Source organism: Emiliania huxleyi (genome assembly GCF_000372725.1).
Source record: "Emiliania huxleyi CCMP1516 unplaced genomic scaffold EMIHUscaffold_4, whole genome shotgun sequence".
Lineage (NCBI taxonomy): Eukaryota > Haptophyta > Isochrysidales > Noelaerhabdaceae > Emiliania > Emiliania huxleyi.
This window is the reverse complement of record NW_005198966.1, coordinates 2,004,521-2,023,144: the sequence shown is the minus strand read 5'-3', so window position 1 is coordinate 2,023,144 and position 18,624 is coordinate 2,004,521. Positions and strand designations below refer to the sequence as shown.

The 18,624-nt window shown below is 65.4% G+C and overlaps 6 protein-coding genes across 6 annotated transcripts; 4 read left to right on the top strand and 2 right to left on the bottom strand.

The window, feature by feature from the left end:
- Nucleotides 1-3,872: 3,872 nt before the first annotated feature.
- On the top strand, nucleotides 3,873-5,311 carry EMIHUDRAFT_432422 (hypothetical protein). Its single transcript, XM_005770816.1, has 6 exons — nucleotides 3,873-3,977; nucleotides 4,095-4,267; nucleotides 4,397-4,456; nucleotides 4,590-4,643; nucleotides 4,713-5,116; nucleotides 5,181-5,311. Exons 1-6 carry the CDS (start codon nucleotides 3,937-3,939, stop codon nucleotides 5,277-5,279), a joined length of 831 nt encoding a protein of 276 aa, XP_005770873.1. The 5' UTR covers nucleotides 3,873-3,936; the 3' UTR covers nucleotides 5,280-5,311.
- A 1,049-nt stretch (nucleotides 5,312-6,360) lies between these two features.
- Nucleotides 6,361-7,958, top strand: EMIHUDRAFT_196713 (hypothetical protein; the record flags this gene model as incomplete). The annotated part of the gene is made up of 2 exons (XM_005770815.1): nucleotides 6,361-7,157; nucleotides 7,274-7,958. 2 exons carry the CDS (start codon nucleotides 6,361-6,363, stop codon nucleotides 7,956-7,958), a joined length of 1,482 nt encoding a protein of 493 aa, XP_005770872.1.
- Nucleotides 7,959-9,277: 1,319 nt separating this feature from the next.
- On the top strand, nucleotides 9,278-9,838 carry EMIHUDRAFT_196712 (hypothetical protein; the record flags this gene model as incomplete). Its single annotated transcript, XM_005770814.1, has 1 exon — nucleotides 9,278-9,838. The coding sequence occupies one exon, from the start codon at nucleotides 9,278-9,280 to the stop codon at nucleotides 9,836-9,838; it is 561 nt and encodes a 186-aa protein (XP_005770871.1).
- Nucleotides 9,839-11,285: 1,447 nt separating this feature from the next.
- MSRA2 (methionine sulfoxide reductase) lies at nucleotides 11,286-12,712 on the bottom strand. Its single transcript, XM_005770813.1, has 5 exons — nucleotides 12,608-12,712; nucleotides 12,285-12,443; nucleotides 12,103-12,207; nucleotides 11,738-11,995; nucleotides 11,286-11,658 (listed from the first exon to the last, which is right to left on the bottom strand). The coding sequence occupies exons 1-5, from the start codon at nucleotides 12,671-12,673 to the stop codon at nucleotides 11,458-11,460; spliced, it is 789 nt and encodes a 262-aa protein (XP_005770870.1). The 5' UTR covers nucleotides 12,674-12,712; the 3' UTR covers nucleotides 11,286-11,457.
- A 1,158-nt stretch (nucleotides 12,713-13,870) lies between these two features.
- On the top strand, nucleotides 13,871-14,853 carry EMIHUDRAFT_196709 (hypothetical protein; the record flags this gene model as incomplete). Its single annotated transcript, XM_005770812.1, has 3 exons — nucleotides 13,871-14,491; nucleotides 14,572-14,610; nucleotides 14,824-14,853. 3 exons carry the CDS (start codon nucleotides 13,871-13,873, stop codon nucleotides 14,851-14,853), a joined length of 690 nt encoding a protein of 229 aa, XP_005770869.1.
- Nucleotides 14,812-17,503, bottom strand: EMIHUDRAFT_432418 (hypothetical protein). The gene is made up of 3 exons (XM_005770811.1): nucleotides 17,416-17,503; nucleotides 16,543-17,204; nucleotides 14,812-16,327 (listed from the first exon to the last, which is right to left on the bottom strand). Exons 1-3 carry the CDS (start codon nucleotides 17,456-17,458, stop codon nucleotides 15,338-15,340), a joined length of 1,695 nt encoding a protein of 564 aa, XP_005770868.1. The 5' UTR covers nucleotides 17,459-17,503; the 3' UTR covers nucleotides 14,812-15,337.
- Between the last annotated feature and the right edge of the window lie 1,121 nt (nucleotides 17,504-18,624).

Genomic DNA, 18,624 nt, shown 5'->3' with positions numbered 1-18,624 from the left:
CGGCGTGGGCGAGGTGGAGGGCGGGGGCGGCGTGGGAGGCGGCGGCGAGGGCGAAGTGGAGGGCGGCGGTCGCGCGGGAGGCGGAGGAGACGGCGGCGGTGGTCCGGGCGGCGGAGAGGATGGCGGCGGCGGCAACCTGGGCGGCGGCGGGGGCGGCGGCGAAGGCTCTGGGCTCAGTGGAGAGGGTGGTGGCGGCGGGGAGGGCTCTGGGTGCTCTGGTGAGGGCGGTGGGGAGGGCAGTGGCGACGAGGGCGGCGGTGCAGAGGGAGGCAGTTGTGGCGGCGGCGGTGGTGGAGGCAGGGAGGGCGGCAGTGGAGAGGGTGGCGGCGAGGGCAGGTCTGGTGGTGACGGCTCGGGCCGATCTGGCAATGGTGGCGGCGGTGGGGAGGGCTCGGGATGCCTCGGGCGCGGCGGGGGCGGTGGGGAGGGCGGTGGCGGCGGCGGAGGCGAGGGAGGCAGTTGTGGCGGCGGCCGCCCAGGGGAGGGCGGCGGTGATGGGCTCGGGCGCTCTGGTGGTGGCGGTGGGAAGGGCAGTGGCGACGAGGGGGATGGCGGAGGCGGTGGTAGAGGCGCTTTCGATGGCGGTGGCAGCAGTGGCGGTGTTGGTGGCGATGGATGTGGCGACGGCGGCGGTGCGGGAGCAGGAGAGGGCGGCGGGCTAATTGGCAGCGGCGGCGATGGGTCTGGGCTCAACGGGTGTGGGGGTGGAGGCGGCTGAGGCTCAGGAAGCAATGGAGGGGAGGGAGGGGGTGGAGACGGCTCTGGACTCAGCGGAGAGGGTGGCGGTGGCGGAGAGGGTTCTGGGGACCCGGGCGAGGGTGGTGGCGGTCGCAGTGGCTGTGGAGGTGGCCCAGCTGGTGGTGGGGATGATGGTGGCAAAGACGGCGGAGGCGATGAAGGCGGCGGTTGCAGCACGATTACACCCACAGTCGAGCCCTGACCACCTCCGGTAATTTCCGGAAAGCAGCGGTCGTCTGTTATCAGTAGGTCATCTACACCAGAATAGGCTGACACGTAGAAAAAGCCGTTTGAAGCTGGATCATCGAATACATCTGCAGGATACGCCAAAGCCGTTGCGTGAATGGTGCCCAAGCATGTCAGATCTCGCTCCGGTGCGAGGTTGACGAGTCCGTTTAGGAGAAGCGCACCGCACTCCGAGCTTTCATCCGGGCATTCGTCTTCCGGAAGTATCTCGAAGGTCGACTCGGGGGCTAGGGGAGACGGCGAGTAGCTGTTGAATTTGATCGCTTGGCCCCCCTGTCGTGTGCCAGATGGAGCCTGAATATAAACGCTAATTGAAGAATTGGCCACAAACGCAGCGTGAACAGGGACCATCACCTCTCCTGATGTGATTCGCTCTGAATAGTCCTCAGCCGTGAAGGCCCGATTCTCGACGCACACGTCAATTGTAAGCGCATGACCAAGATAGATGGCAGCTTCATGGCAGATGTTGTGATCCAGACATAGTTCGGGTAGGACCGTGGCAGCTGCAACGCACGACGTCGGAGACGTTGTCATGTGGCGGCGCTGGCGGCGGCGCTTCTGCGCCGACCGACTTCTTGACGATCGACCCGCTTGCCCTTGGCCGGCTGGCGCCGGGCCACGCCGAGGCACAGGAATATATCGGGACTCGCCGCGTGTAGGTCGGGACGTGCGTGAGTTGCTCGGGCCTAGTTTTAGGTATGTTGTTGGCAAATCAAGAAGTTCCGTTGTTTTGCCGCGTTGTCCACACCTGTGCTCAGGAGATCCCGGCGAAACCTCCCTTTAGTGATCTGTTCACTTCAATCTGAAAATCACCCGCACCCGAAAATCTACCCAGAAACTAGTTTAAAGCCCGCATTGACAGAGAGATCATGAATGAACAAACGGTGGTCACGCGGCGGCGAAAGTGCTTGCTTCTGTCGGTCGCCCGTGCGTGTGTGTGGAGGTGGCGGGCAAAAAAACACGAACGAACGAAACTTCGTGCCACCCCGACCGACTCGAGCGTGTGCCTGCCTCGACCCTGCTCACTGAGTGCCGCTGGGGGATCTCCGAGGCGCATTGCAGCTTGTTTGACGGTAGACCACCGCACTGCGGGCAGCCGCCTCCCGACGGGGACGCCACCGCCCTCGCCCAGGGATCTACAACGCTGACTCAAGGTCCGACAGGTTCGGCACCGGGCGGCACCGCCTCGGTATACAAAATCTGCCATCGGGCCGACCATATAAATAAATAGAGCAGGTAGGAATTCACTATTGTGATGTTAGAGGTGGGTTAAGAGGGAGATGTGCGCGAGCTGCGGGACCGCGCCGGGACGACGCTAGGAAAGCGGGCGGGCGATTGCGGCGCCGCCACTTTTGGCGACTTTTGGGACGCGCGATCGACAGGCCGAGAAGCGACATATGGCGGGCGAGGCCGTCACGGCCATGATCGTGGCTGACGACGCCGGCGACAACCACTGGCGGACCGCCGCGAGGACCGGGAGGCGGCGGCGGAGCGGGAGAGGAAGGCGAAGGTGGCGAAGCTCAACTCGCAGACGGTGAACGCGATGGAGGTGGTGCGGGCGCAGCAGGCCGCGAAGGAGCAGGGAGCCTTCGACGAGGCGGCCATCAGGGCGAACTAACGAGGTCGCGGGAGCGCCGGTGAAGGCCTCCTCCGCCATGGTCGCGAGCATCTTCAATTCTCGACGCGGGGGCAAAGATGGGCACAGATGGTGCAGCGGCGCGAGCAGCGGAAGGCCCAGACCGGCGCGGGCACTGCCGCGCAGGTTGTGGATGGCCTGGAGAAGGTGGCGGCGTCGGCAGTCCAGATGAACCAGAAGGACGGCGCCGACGCACTCACGGTGACGGACGCGCACGCGGGGCTGGTGAATGACGTGGCGCTGAAGCAGGGCATGATGGCCATCTCGGCGAAGGCCGTGCCGAACTGCCACCAATTCGTGTCGTGGCTGGCCACATTTGCCACGTTTGTGCAGTGCTTCTATTCGTCGTGCGGCTGGCGGCACAATTTGCCGTTGGATGGGAGCGGAGGGAAGCCGATATTGCCATCCCACCGAAGCTGGTGGTGCTCTACCTGGCGATGGTTGCCAACGGCCTGGTTGGTGCCGATGGGAGGGTTTGTGTGCGACTTCGAGGACGGGTCGGCGTCGTTTGCTGCACGATGGGGAATTCCTTAGAGAGATGTTAGAGGTGGGTTAAGAGGCAAGAGGGAGATGCGCGCGAGCTGCGGGACCGCCGGGACGGCGGGCGGGAGCTTGCGACGCGCCGCCACTTTGAATCTCTTTCTCCATGAATGACGCATGAGAGATGGGCGACGCACGAAAGACAGAGGCACAGTGCGCACCCCGCCCCCTCGCGGGCGTGGCAACATACAGAGCACAACAGGCATAGGGGTTTCTGGGGACTTTGAGGTGCTAGTCGCGACGCGGTTCCGGCACGCACGTCTGTACTGATGGGCAGAGTTCGGGCTCGAGTGAGAGCCGCCGCGGTCGCGGTCGCGGCCAGCACGCGGGGCCTGGCTAGGGCTGCCGGGCGTGGTACTGTAGTCTAGTCTCGACCCCCACCTCGAGACCCCCACGCGCCGGAGCGCGTGTAGAGTGTAGTGCTGAGCCGACCTTCACAGACCCCCAGCCCATGAGTTTTCGTTTTTTTGCGCTGGTTGCCCTTGCTGGGTTCGGACAGGTGGGTGGGGTACTATACCAACTAGAGTGATGCTGGTGGTACTCTTCTGCAACCACAGTCCTTCCTGTGACATGGCAGGCCACTCTCAAGCCCTACAAGCACCAGATCACCTCACTTGGGGAGGGTTGACATCGTGATTTCCGCGGAAAAATTCTTTTTCTACAAAATTCCAGCAGCGAAAAGAGGAAAAAACCCGACGGGCGCGGGCGTGTGTGCGGCGTCTGCGCAGGCGCGAGCTCGAGGCGGACACGGCGAGCGGTTGTGTTCTCTCGTGCCCATGGACGAACTCGAGAGCTGCGCCGAGAGGCAGCGTGACGAGCTGGCATCGCCAGATGCTTTCAGAGTATGCAGAGGAGCCTTCAACCCCTGCGCAACTCGCGTTTCATCAACACTGGCTGCGAGCATTTGCCGACAATCAGGATCGCCTTGCTTCAGGCTCGCTGTTCTCGCCGCCATGTTTCCAGAGGAGCTTGCTGAGGAGGAGGTGGCTCATACGGCCGCCGCCAGTGCCTTCCTGGTGCGCTCGGGCGGCGCTGCGCTGCGGGTCAGCCTGCCGCAGCGCTACCCGCTGAAGCTCCCTCTCCTCTCCCTCTCCTGCCCGTCTGCTGGTCACGGATAGCTGAGACATCGCCGAGACCTCGGCCAGATCTCGATTATATCATCGCCAAGACGATGAGCATCGCGCCTCTTGTCCAGACGAGTCTGCGCGCTGCCTATTCTCGGATGCACTTCGGTAGGTCCCGAGCCGGTTGCGGCGGCTTCGCGCACGCTCGAGGCGGCTGTCAGCAAAGCGGCGGGCAGGAGGCTTAGATCCCATTCGTGGAGACGAGAGAGAGAGGCAGTCACACACATTCCGGCCACGACAGCGGACTCTCGAGAGGCCTTCTTGCAGAGCGGTCGTGCACGCCCCCGCCCCCCTCACCGCTGCAGGAGAGGAGTGCTGCACCGGCCTCGTGCAAACCTTCCTCGAGCTCGTTGCGGCAGGCGCCCAGATTTCGCCGAGATTTTGTCGAGATTTTGCCATGATTTAGCTCCGCCGAGCTGCGGCGGCAGGCGCTCTCGCCGCCAAGGAGGCGCCCCCGGGCGAGATTGTCCGAGATTGCCCGATGCGGGAGGAGATCGTGATCGTGATCGACCACATGAACGACGCGCCTGCCTACATGCGCACCCTGGAGCGCTGGGCGTCGGAGCTCGTGTGTGCGGGCTTGCTTCTGTACAGCGATGCGGGGCGGAGGGTGAGTGGCGTGATGCTCGTGATGCAGGGCGAGGCCGGCGCGCTCACCGCCTTTCTGCAGCGGCTGCGCTCCGAAATGGTCGACGTCGACGCAAAGGGCCGCCGCTGCAAGGAGCGGTGCTCGACCGTCCTCTGCCGCCGTCCCGCGGGCACTTTCAAGCCGGGCTACCGGCCCGCCGCGGCGCTGACGGGATGGCGAGCGGCGCGCTACGCCTCGGCGGAGGAGGGAGCGCGAGAGCTCCTGCTGACGCGACGTCCTCGGCCCACAATCTTGTAACTGTGAACAGGAGCGCGACGCACTGCTCGACGACGTTGGCATGCTGCACGTTGGCAGCGGCGCGGAGCGCTTCGGGGTCGGGGTTAGTGCAGCTGGTGGCGGGCCGTGACCGGCACCGCGCCGTGAGGCCAATAATACAGTAAAAACACGGACGACACTTGCGCACCCGAGGGTCGAGCCCGCGCGACAGGTCCTCACTCGATACCATGTACTCGAGCAAAATTCTCCGCTCACCACACGGTCACACTCTCAAGCCATCAGCTCTCGCGATGAGGCTTGCATGACAGTGGACAGGTTTGAGCTCGTCTGGCGTATCAGCATCCGGCGCCGGGCCGCGAGTGCATCCGCCTCGCCACCTCCCTCCGGCTCCGCCTTTGGTGGTGCCGCCCTGCTGCCGGTGGACGAGGGCGACGCACGCCAGTGCCAGCCGAAAGCCAGAGGGTTGCGCCGCCAACAAGGAATGCGGCGTCGCGGCAGTAGATGCACTGCCAGTGGGTGAGGCGCCGATCCATCCGCCTCGACTTGTTTGCTCGCGTCGGCCCGACGTCGACCCTGCGCTCGTCTTGTGTGATCGCGCCTCCGCCACCGAACTCCCCAACGACAACCGCAGGTTGTGTCCCGCCACCGAACTCGTGTACATCACCACGTCGCCGACCGGAGAGGACAGCGGCTGCAGTATTGCCACCGGCGTAATCGCTCCTCGCGTCGACAGCCAAGGTCTCGCAAGCCGCTCATCGGTTCCCTGCGGAAGGCGCTCCTCGATTCGCTGCGTCTCCGCTCGGTCGTCCATCGCCGCCAGCCCCGCTCAGGTCGCGTTCGGTCGCCAGCTCTCCAGCTCGTCGTTTGGTCACCGAGGAGTCGGAGCGCCTCAAACTCCAGGACGTGCCACCTGGACGCATCCTGTCCCGCTTATCGAATTTGTAAAGGCGAGAGTACTCGTCCGAATTCCGGCGTTTTTCATATTTCTCACCCTACTACACTATTAGTACCTGAGGGTGAACTGCTGACAGGGTTTGCGATGAGGAGCGATCCTAACGTGGTCACTAAGAGCTTGGGTCACGATCACTAAGAGCTTGGGTCACGATCACTAAGAGCTTGGTCACGATCACTAAGAGCTTGGAGGAAGGTTTTCGATGAGAGGTAGAATCGATGGCTCTCTTGAGAACCCTTCACAAAAAGAAAACAGCGCAATGTCGCCGGTCCCTGCGCCCGACCCTGCGCCCGACCCTGCGACGTTCGCATGCCTGCCTTGCGAGATCAAGCGCCTCTTGCTGCTGCCCGTCGAGCTCAAGACGCTGTCTCGGTCCGCGTGTGTCTGCCGAGATCTGCGCAACGCCGCAGAGGACGTGCTGCACGCTCGCGCCGCGCTGGCAAAGCTTCCGACAGACGGTGGCTTTCGCGTGCAGCTGTGGCGGCTGTTGCACTCGAGCGCTGCACGCACCATTGCCGCTGGGGCGTTACACTCCGCAGCATGCATCGGCGGCGGGCTCACCACATGGGGAATCGACGAGAACCAGCGTGGTTTCCTAGGCATCGGCCACCATCACTCGCGCGTGCCACCGACGCGCGTGCCGGTGCCAGCTCCCGCAAGCGAGCGCCAAGAAATCGTCGCCGTCGCAACCCACTCGCTGCACACACTCGCGCTCACCAAGTCGGGGCACTGCTTCAGCTTTGGATTTGGCGAGGCGGGGCAGCTCGGCCACGGCGATGCGGCGACCCTGTGGCGGCCTCGTCTCATCACTGCGCTGCTGGGCGAGCGCGCCGTTGATGTTTCTGCGGGGCAGCAGCATAGCCTCGTCCTCACCGCCGCCGGCGCGTCCTACGCGTTCGGCTCCGGCTTCAGCGGCAAGCTTGGACTTGGTGACCAGCGCAGTCACGCCCTCCCTCAACGCATCGGCGCGCTCGCGCAGGTCCGCGTCGCCGTCCTCGAGGCGGGAGCGCTGCACAGCCTCGCGGCGGACGAGGGCGGGGCCGTCCACAGCTTTGGGTGAGAGAGAGAGAGAGACCACCATTGGTCATGCACCCACACCATGCACCCACAGCTTGTGAGAGGCCATCGGCCATGAGCGCATGCACTCATAGCATAGTCACGGCACGTGTCAGGTGCGGCTCGGATTGGCAGCTTGGCCACGGCACGCGCGAGGACGAGCACACGCCGCGGCCAGTCGCGGCGCTCCTGGGCAGGCGCATCGTGCGGCTGGCGGGAGGGGAGCACCACTCCCTCGCTGTCGACCACGCGGGGCAGCTCTACTCGTGGGGCGCAGGCGAGGCGCGAGAGCGGACGAGCGGCTACGCGGGAGGCTGGCTAGGCCACCGCGCTGTCGACCCGCAGCCGCTGCCGCGGCCAGTCGCCGCGCTCTGCGGTGTGCGCATCGCCGCCGTCGCCGCGAGCAGCCGGCATAGCCTCGCCTTGGCCGACGGCGGCGCGCTATTCTCCTTCGGCGACGGCGACGGCGGCAAGCTCGGACACGACGACGGCGGCCGCATGCACTGGGTGCCGACGCGCATACGCGCGCTTGAAGGGCTCCGCGTGGCCGCCGTCACCGCTGGTGAGGCGCACAGCATGTGCGTGCTCGAGGACGGCCGACTGCTGAGCTGGGGCTGCGGCGGCGCTCTCGGGCTCCCAAGAGCTCTCCTCGAGACTCCTGAGCAGCCGGCCAGCTGGGCCTCGGCGGGCAACTACGAATGGGCGCCAGGCGACGAGGAGCGGCGCTGGCAGGCGCACGTGCCAACCCCCGTGGCCGTGGTGGGGTTGGTGCCAGAGCCTACCGATCCGACGCGTGGATGAAATGCCATGACCTGTCGAAACCGACTGTTCCCCTGCCGTGTTCAATACATCACTGACAGTTTCCTGTCCCAGAGAGCGAATACTTGTGGGATGCGAAGCTCCGAAGCATCTGGTTCAGATGATTCGAGCTCATCCCAGGAGATGCTCCGGCATCTTAAGTTGATAAAACCAATCCGCTCGAACGGCTTTTTTTAGATATGGTGGTATGATTATGTGCTCGAGTAAGCGGAGACAGCGTGCATCCGGTGCATGCTGTGCATATCTGAGTAGGGGGCATCTTAAGATGCATTTTATCTCAAGATGCGCATATCATCTGCCCCTGACGGACGCCAATGGTTTGCTCTCACCGCGACCGCGCGTATGCGGTGTCTCCTGTCTCCCCCTCGCTTGCCTCACAACAGTACGTTAATCCGGATAATCGTTATAGCACGCGTCACGGCCAGGGGACGGTGTCGAGGGACGGTGACCCCGCCCGCCCCGGGTGTCTCAGTTGGCGGTCCATCTTGTTTTACACATTGAATGCCGTGGGGCTGCCTCCTGCCTGTCTCATGGGTTGGGGTCGTGAAAGGTGACGAGGGTGGGGCGAGTTTGCCCTGCGAGGGTTGCCCCCATTTGCCCCACCACACAAAGGGTGTGGAGGAAGTTTATTACCTTTTACCTCCACCCTTCTCATTGTCTTGCTACGATCCGCGGTCGCACAGCGGTCGCAGCTGAAGAGGAGGGCCCAGCCCCAGGCCGGACGGACGGACGGGCCTCCGCCGGCCGGGGAACGTGGAACGAGGCTGTCCGAGGAGGCTACCGGCCAAAAGCGCATGTCTTGAAGGTCCGATACTGGAAGCCCATATAGGCACCTTACACTCCCCCGCAGTATCGCACCTCTTGAGCGACACTACGTTTCCGCAGCTGGGGATTCTCCGGCCGGGTACCCCTCTTTGTACCCGTGCTGGCCGGATTCCTCCTCCGAACAAATCAAGTTCGATCGGCCCCAGTCTCGAACTGGCAGCCACGATCTCACCGGAGGTACCATGTCCGAGGAGGCTACCGGCCAAAAGCGCATGTCTTGAAGGTCCGATACTGGAAGCCCATATAGGCACCTTACAGAGGCGGCCTGGGTCGCGTTGTGTCTTGCTTGTGTGTATGTCGATGGCAGCCGAGGGCAGCCGACGGGGCGGCATGCACACTCAACACTGCTCTGCTCTGGGGTGTCTGTGGGGTCCCGGGACAACGTATTAAATCTGATTAAATAGATGTGTAGATGTGGAACACGAAGTTGTTTGGTGGGTGGGAGAACGCACCTGCGCGGCGCGGCGCACAAAAGAATGCTCGCGCCGCTCGTCGCGTTCGTCGTCGCGTTTCCCGAGCGGCCGCAGCAGCCTCAAGTGGTTCAGCTCTTTCGCAAGCCTCAGATATCGACTGGTCGGCTGGAAATTGTGGAGGAAGGCCTCGACGTCTTGCGAGCGCAGACTGCGCCATTTGCTATTGTCGCAGCTGCTGGGCCTACTCGCACAGGAAAGAGCTCGATACTCGACCACGCTTTCATTCGTGGCCGCTCGGGAAAGGGCTCCATTTTCGACGTGGGTGATGGGGTCGTCTCGCACACGACTGGCATTTGGATGACGCGCGAGCCCATGCGTGTCGGCGAGCTCAACATCTTCATCATTGATACCGAGGGCTTTGGGGGCATCGGCTCCTTCACAAGCCGGACGTACGAAGCCAATCTCTTCGGTCCAATCCGGACGGTGCTCGGCTCTGTTGCGCCGGCAGTCACCTCTAAGCGATGCTCGGTAGGCATTACGTACATGCTCTCCTCGGTCGTAATCTACAATACGATGTATCCGATCGACGCGAACGCCGTGAAGCAACTCGAAGGGTCTGCGTAGCCTTCGCAGCGCTCCCCCTGCCTTTAGAGAGCGATCTCGCTCCCCTTTTCATAGCGGCTCCTCCGTCACGGCAGGCACGCGGCGCACTGCGAGGAGCTCATGCAGGCGTTGCGAGCCAAGGGCAGCCTCAACATCAATCGCCACAGACCGCGATTGCTGTGGTCTGTGCAAAACTTTAATTATCATCACCTGACCAATTCCGCGATGTCCGTCGACGACCTGCTATGGAATCTGCGAAGCAGCTCGGATGCGCCAAAGGGACAATGGCTGCTCGATCGGCTCTTTCGATCTGTCCAACTGGTGCCTGTGCACAAGCCACACGGCAGTGACAAGGCCGCGGTCCGCCCCGCTTGGCCAGGCCCTGTGTGAACAAGCGCCCACAAGGTTTGTTTGCGAACCTAGGTGCTCGCAAACTTGGGGAGCTTGGGCGGCTCTGCCGTCGACGTGGTCTCTCCAAAGTACCTCGAGGACGCCGACGAGCTCCGGAAGGCGGCGACGGAGGAGGGCAATATTGAGCCGGTGCACTGGTGCCCCCCGGACGACACCGGCGCCGATTGCGCGATGCGCGTGTGGCAGGGTCCGGGCTTCGTGGACGCACTGCTTTCCTGGGTCAAGTATGGCTACTTGCTCGAGGACGCACACTCGACGGGTGAAGACAACATTGAGGAGGAGCTTGAAAAGCTAAGGATCGAGACGACGCGTTGGCTCAACAGCCAATGCGACGTCCTAAACGACCAGCTTCGAGCCAAGTTTTGGCACTACTACACTTCGAATGCATCCAATGCGGAAGAACTGCGTGCACGGGCACTCAAGGATGTGGCGGTGACACTCGAAACATTCAGCAAGTCGACGATGGCCAAGACGGTGGAGCGATCAACCTTCTGGGAGCACCCAGCAAAGGTCCCGCGCGCCCATACTCTAGTACCCGCCTTGATATTCATGACTCTACCTTCTGACATTAGGCTGCGACAATCGTGGAGAAGCAATCCCAGCGGGCTGTAGTGCTGTGCGCGCAGGAGCTCAACGCGACCCGCGCGTTCATGGAGAACTGGGCGGTAAGCAAAGAGGAGGAGCGCAAAAGAAGAGCGCTGTCATCTGTGGCCGACCCGCCCCCGCCTCCACCGCCCCCGCCATCGCCTCGGCCTACAGTTGCAAAGGCAAGCCAGACTGTGTCGGATTCCGTCGATATGCCGCCACCGGCGGCGGCGCCGAAGAAAGTGAAGAGAGCACGCGAGGTGTGTTTCACCGTGTATGAGTAACGTGTAACGAGCAGGTATGGGCGCCGCGGTTCGTGCCACCGAGCCAAGCCTCACCCTCCCGGCTCTCAGGCCCCTCGGCCACACGAGGCCCCCAGGCCCAGCCCAAGGCGCCCACCCCACACGCGGGGGCGCACGGCCACGGGCGCCGACCCGCGCCCGACCCGGGGCCGGGGTCCCCACACGCCAGAGAGATAGCATCAGCGTGATGAAATCTCCTCGATTGAACGGAGACCTTACTCTACATCAATGCGCTCAATCTGTCTCCCGGCCACCCCATGCTCTAAAACTCAGGCCGCAGTGCCACGCTGGCTCGGCTCCCAGCGGACCGCGCGGCCGAGCCTCAACCAGCCTCCCCTGCCTCTACCAGTCGCCCCACTTGATCGGCTCGTCGGGCGAGCGGATCACGCAGTGCGGCTTCGGGCCGTGCCTCTTCCAGAAGGCCTCGGGAAGCTTGGGCGCGTGGTGCTCGAGGCCGGGCGGGGCCCACTCCTCGAATGGGGGCAGCGACACGCACTGGGGCTGCGCCGAGCAGTAGGGCCGCGCCATCGGCTTGGCGAGGTACTGCGGCGGAGGGGGGTGGGAGGCGGCCCGTCGGCACGGGGGGGGGAGGGGGGAGCGCGTGGCGGTGCGCCCCCCTCGCCTGCTGGTGGTAGTCCTCGCCGTAGTAGAAGACGCCGCCATACTTGTCGTAGTCGGAGGCGGCCGCCGTCTCGGTGGTGATGCTCTTGCCGAGCGCCTTTCCGTATGCCGCCTTGGACGCCTCGATGAGTGCCTTCTGCTCGTCATCGAACCAGTAGAAGCCGGAGCGGTACTGCGTGCCGCGGTCGTTGCCCTGCCCCATCCCGCTCGTCGGGTCGTGCGCCTCCCAGAACCAGCGCAGGATGTCGACAAACGACACCTAGGGGAGGACTCGGGGAGGACTCGGGGAGTGCTCGGAGCGGGTGGGGAGGGTGGCGGTGGCGATGGAGGCGCAGGGAAGGGGGTGGTGGGGAAGGCGGCGGTGACCTTCTCCGGGTCGAAGACGACCTGCACCGCCTCCGTGTGGCCCGTCCTGCCGGAGCATGCCTCCTCGTACGTCGGGTTGGGCGTGAAGCCCGCGGCGTACCCAACCTGCGCCGCGGCGAGGCGAGGCGTCGCCTCCGCCCTCTCTCCTCTCGCCTCTCCTCTCGCATCTAGGTGGCGCCAACCGCTGTCGTGTAAATGCCGTCGCCGGGCAGCCGCCAGATGCCCTTCTCGGAGCCCCAGAAGCAGCCGTTGGCAAACACAGCCACCTTGTACCCCGCGGGCCAGGGGCCCTTCATCTTGCTCCCGAGGACAGCATGGCGGTCGGAAACCCGCATCGGCGCCTGCGGCACCCAGGAAGCCGCCATTCTCAAGACTAGTTTGTGTCCGGGAGGTGGTCTGCGACCAACTGGCCGCCGCTTACAACCGGCGCGGTCACGCGCCGGCGTGGGTGTGTAATAGCGAAAAACTTGTGTGTGTATTCGGCGGAGGCGGGAGAAGCGCACGCCTCGCGACCAGGCAGTGCCTTCTCCGGCTCGATGAGCTTGGGCTCAGTGAACATGTTGAACATCATGCGTGGACCGCCGCCGCGAAGGATCGAAGGAAAACCTCGGGAGAGCGAGGGCGACAGCGCAGCCGACACCAGACAGGTTAGCATGGAAATTTCGACACCCCGACCGATTTGTTTTTTCTGTATCTCTCTTCAAGACTCGAGTCTTTGTTTTTTATTGAGCTTAGCCTTCGATGTTAGGGAACAAAGCAAGGCGGACATGGCATATCGCTCTCGGGCCCACAGACATCCCGCACACCCGCCACCCCAGCGCGCGCCCCACCCCGGCCGGGAGAGAGGGGAGTGACAGTTTGGGACGGCGACAGACGAGTATGTTGAGTCCTGGCTCAACAACGCAGAGTAAAGGACTTGGGTGGTCCGGCCCACAAGTCCGGCTCACGCGCCCCGAGCTGACCATCTACCGCACTGAACACTTCCGCCCCCTCGCTCCCAACCCATCCACCTCGCCAAGTGCCGAGGTGCGCGATCTCGGGCCGCGCCGCGCAATCTCGGGCGATCTCACGCTATCTCGGGCGATCTCGGGGCCGCGCCGCGCTATCTCGGGTGATCTCGGAGCGTCGCTCGCGCGGCGGCACACCTGCTCAAAAAGCGGACTGGTCGGCAGGTTTAGGGAAGGAGGCGACGCAGCAGGCGTCCACCCCCCGGGGCAGGCGCGCGGCTCGCGCGCCGCCCCATCCACGCCGGCCCGCGAGGGCCGGTCGTCCATCGCCATGTCCCGGGACGTCCAGCGTGGACATGTCCCGCGGGGGAAGCTGTGACTAAGGGCACCCCGTTGCCGTTCCTCCTATCCCCGCACTCCCTCAGCAGATCAGCAGTTCACCGGTATTTCGTTAAGAGCTACCCCCCCCCCCCCTTGCACACACACACACACACACTGTCCCCCTGCTTTAGCCTTTTCTTCTCTCGCTCTGCTGCAGCATGGCCGCCACGCACGCAGTTATGCTTACTTCTTCTTGATGGCAGCGAGAGGCACAAGAACACAACGAACGCTCTCGCATTACAAGGGACACTCTGTCCTTTCATGTCGGGGAGGACAAGACAGATCCACCGAGCATGGACAGCCTCAGAACTCGCACCCGCGCCGGCTCGCTCCCGCGACACGGGACGGCAGGCGCGACTCGGCAACCCCGACCCGCTCACTCCCACCGGCCCACGGGCGGGTTTTTTTTCTTCTCTCGCTGCTGCCTTTTGCAGCTCGCCATGCTCAAGGCTCTCCTCCTGGGATGTCTCGCCGTGCCTTCCGCCTCGGCCCGCCTCACGGCGCACCGTGCGCCAGCCATACTCTCGGCCAGCCCTGCCGGCCTGCGCGGCGGCCGCGCATGTGCAACCGTGGTGGAGCCCTCTGTTGAGCCGCTGCTGCGCATTGGCCACGGGTACGACATCCACCGCATGGCGTCGCGCGAGGAGGCCGGTCAGCCCGTCATCATCGGCGGCGTCAAATTCGACGGCTCCGACGCGCCAGATTTCAATCTCGGCTGCGTGGCGCACTCGGACGGCGACGTCGTGTACCACTCGGTGACGGACGCGATCCTCGGCGCGCTCTCGATGCCGGACATAGGGCAGCTGTTTCCGGACAACGACCCGCGGCTTAAAGGTGCCGACTCGGAGGTGTTCATGGAGGAGGCGTACGAGCGCATGGTTGGGCGAGGATACCGCGTGGGCAATGTCGACGTGACGGTCATCTGCCAAAAGCCGCGAATCAACGTGGAGCACGCGGGCGGGCAGGTCAAGGCGCGGATGAGCGCCAACCTGGCGAGGCTGCTGCGGGTCCCGCTCGGCCGCGTGAACGTCAAGGCGCGCACGCACGAGCTCGTCGATTCGGTGCGCCCCGCCGGCGGCTGCCCTGGCTGCCCTCGCCGCCGCCCTCCTCACCCCCGGCCCCACACCGTGGCGATTCGCAGGTCGGCGAGTGCCGTGCTCTCGAGTGCCACGTCGTCCTCGTGATGGAGCGAGACCCGGCCGCCGGCGCCGCGGCGGGCGCCGCGCCGGTGGAGGTATGAGGGTGAGCAGCAGCGCGTATACGCTCGCGGATGTTTTTCGGATGTGCGGAGCCACACACGGTCTGTGCGCACACTGTGTGGTCTGTGGCAGAACTGCGTGTGGGCGTCTCACTCTCACACCCCGGGGTCGGTCTCGGGGTTCTGTCAAGCGAGCACTTTTACAACCCATGTAACAGCAAATAGACGACAACATAATAGAAACGCATCCAGAGAAGACTGCGCGTCGTGTGGCCGCGCCCCGCGCTCGAGAGAGGGGCCCCTCTCTCTAGGCGCGCGCGCTAGCTACCCGAGGCGCCGTGGGAGACATGCGCACCGACGAGAGTCGAGACGAGACGGCAGCGTGCGCCGCGCTGCGCACGGCCGAGCGCCAACCCTGCCCTCGTCCACGCCGGCCGCCTCTCCCCACAATAGCTCAAAAACGTCTGCGACCGGCCCGCCCTTCCCCTGCACCCACACCCTTTCTGCCAGGAGGGACACAGCGCACGGCGCGCGGGCGCGCCGTGGCGTCCCCCTCCGGCCGGGCGGCAGGGAGAGAGCGGGGGCCGCTCCCCATGTACAAGGAAGAGCAGGGGGCTCGCCGCGAGCCCCCGTCCGAGACCCCGCCCAACCTATCCTGCGGGGCGGCGGCGCTGCGGCCTCGCCCCCGCGCCAGCCGCGGGGCTGACCGTCACGAGGCCCAGAAGAGCTCGATGTAGCGGTTGCCCATGTACGAGTGGTTGAGGCTGACCAGCGCGCGACGCGCCTCCTCGACCGACGCGAAGCGCACGTGCCCGTGCCCTCCCTGCGGCCCGAGCTTGATCCCCCCCGCGGCGATGCTGTACCCCTTGAAGAAGGAGCTCACATCCGCCTCCGTCGAGTGGAAGGGCATCCCGCGCAGCCGGAGCGAGTCGGCGCCGCCGCCCGAGGCGGCGACGGCCGCGTCGCCCGCCGCGGCCGACCTCCCGCGCGCCCCCGACGAGAGCTGCTTTGTGCGGAAAAGCTCGATGTAGCGCGAGCCTCCGCCCGGCGCGCTCATCCTCTGCCGGTTGAAGGCCATCGCCGCCTGCGCGTCGTTGTCGGAGCAAAACTCGACGTGCGCCTCGCCCGACGGCCGCCCGCCCGCGTCGCGCCCGATCGAGACGCCGTTCGGGGCGATGCGCAGCCCCGAAAAGAAGTCGGCGATCTGCTCGTCGCTCGCAGAGTACGGCAGGCCGCGCATCTTGACGACTACCGCGCTGCTGCCACCGTCGCCGCTTGGCGGCACCGCGCTCGCGCCGTGGCCGACCCGCTCCCTGCCAGCGGCCGAGCCGGGACGAGCCGCCCGCACCGAGCCCGACCCGCCCGTGCCGTTCCCCGCCACCGCCACCGCCGCAGCCACCGCCGCCGCCGCCCCAACCTTTTGCGCCGCCGCGGCGGGCGCAACCGCCCTCGCGGGCGCGGGCGCGGGCGCGGGCGCGGGCGCGGGCGCGGGCGGCGCGCCAAGGCTGCCCGCGGCGGCGAGCCGCTCCGCCTCCGCGCCGTCCACCCGCTGCACCGCGACGTACCGGTGCCCCATCACTTGCCTGTTGCGCTGCAGCCCGGCTGCGAGCGCCTCGGAAGAGGCGAACTCGACGTAGCACTCCCCGTTCGGCACTCCGTCCGCGTTCAGCTGGAGGTGCACGCCGCCGGCGACAATGTCCTGTGGGGAGGGGGAGGGGGGGAGGGGGGGGTCGGACGGGCCTCCGGCACGGGAGTGGCCTCCGCAACAAGAGAAAGGGGGGAGGGGGGGGGGAGGGGGGCGGGACTGCGCCAAGGGGGTGTGTGCGCGCGCGTGTGTGGCCGCTGCCGCCGCCGCCGGCGAGGGAGCGTGCGGCGAGAGGGGTGGCGCGCAATGCGCGGGGCGGCGGCGCGCACCAGCGGCTCGAAGAAGCTCGCCACGCTCGCCGCTGTCGCCGAGAAAGGCAGCCCCTTGCAGCGCACGAGCAGCCTCCCCTCTCCGGCTGCCGGCGCAGCCGGCGCGGTGGCCCCCCCACCAACCAGGGAAGCCATCGCCCCCAACCCAGCCCCCAGAGCGACGGGCCCGGCCGTCGCCATTTTCGACGGCGGCAGCGCCCCGGGGAGTGGCCCGCTCGGCACCGCCGGCAGGCACAGCGGCGACCCGACCGAGGAGGCGGACGCCGCCAGAGGAGAGCCGACCGCGGACAAGCCGGGCGAGCGCTTTGGCGACGCGGACGGCAGCCGCGCACCCGGCTCCGCATCGAGCCCGGGGAGCACGTCCGTGGCGCCGCCTCCCAGCGCGGCGCCAAGCCCGCCGCCCAGCCCGCCGCCGCCCAGCCCGCCGCCGCAGAGCCCGGGCACCGCGTCGGGGAGCGATTGCGGTGCGCTGGCTTTGCTCCAGGCCGCAGGCGGAGCGTGAGCCACCGGCGCTTGCGCCTCTACCGACACGGTGGCCTGTGCCGGCGCGGCCCAGCCGCTGCCCCACGTCCCGTTGACCGCCGCGTGCCCTCCGTTTGCAGCCGCCGATGGCTGCGCGAGAGGCTGCGGAAGACCCCAAATACTGTACCCCTGGTTGGCGCCTGAGAGGGGGCGCGGGAGGCCGTCAGGGGCGTGAACGCCAGGCTCATACCGCCCACCCCTTACACATCTCGGCGGATGGCTCATCACCCACCGCCCCAACAACACAGCACAAGGACGCGGGAGCAATCCGGCGCATGGCGCGGCGGGGACGGGGAGGGGGCCGGTGGCGTGTGCGGCGGAAAGGAGGCTCGACGGCGGCTTGCCACGCACTTTCAGACTTTCGCTGCGACGAGTACGGCACTCCGCCGAGCATGGCCGGCCGGCGCTGCTCCCTCCGAGACCAGGCCAGCTCCTCGGCCAACTTCTATGAGATGAGCTCGGTGTTTTTCTTTATTTTTTGTCTGATGGAGGAGAAGGAGGAGGGAGGAGGAGGAGGAGGAGGAGGAGGAGAGAGCGAGCGAGCGAGAGAGAGAGAGAGAGAGAGTTAATGACTGTACTCCAAGTGCTCCAAGAGAGCGAGAAGTTTCAGAGAGAGAGAGAGAGAGAGAGAGAGAGAGGGAGAGAGAGAGAGAGAGAGAGAGAGAGAGAGAGAGAGAGAGAGAGAGAGAGAGAGAGAGAGAGAGAGCGAGAGCGAGAGCGAGAGAGAGCGAGAGCGAGCGAGCGAGCGAGCGAGCGAGCGAGCGAGCGAGAGAGAGAGAGTTAATGACTGTACTCCAAGTGCTCCAAGAGAGAGGTTCTCGAGGTTCTCGAGGTGGATATCCTTTGGCCGCGTTGGGTAGCGAGGATTGGTGTAACCCGAGCCACGGAGGCGTGTTTTCTGACGGCCGACCGTCAGTGCACGGAGTTGCCCCTCCTCCGACTGCCCCGGCTAGTTCACGAGTTTCGCGGGAGTGACCCCATGCGTCAAACCCGAGACCTAGCGCGGGTGGGTTGGAGGGGGCTCGCTGCAGGGAAGGGCTGTGTAAGAAGCCGATCCCGGTAAGCTGCCCCGCTCCTCCCCATCGGGCCGCATGAGCGGCCACGCCTCGCAGATTCGTTTTCGCGCCTGGGTCAGGCGCGCGGGGCATCCCCCGGGTCGCTCGACCAGCGATCCGAAGAGTGGCCGCTATGCGAAGGAAAGAGCGGGGCCCTCGACGCCTCAGTCCGGCCCTCCGAGGGGGGAAGGGGGAGAGAGAGTTTGAGAGAGAGAGAGAGAGAGAGAGAGAGAGAGAGAGAGAGAGAGAGAGAGAGCGAGCGAGCGAGCGAGCGAGCGAGAGAGAGAGAGAGAGAGAGAGAGAGAGAGAGAGAGAGAGAGCGAGAGAGCGAGAGAGAGAGCGAGAGCGAGCGAGCGAGAGAGAGAGAGAGAGAGAGAGAGTCACTCATCACACACAGACAGACTTGACAGAGAGACAGGCAGGGTGCGCGAGGCTGTCCCTGACTCTCACTCAGGTCCTTATTTAGTCGTGCCCACAGCTGCACACTCATCGCAGGCAAGGGAGA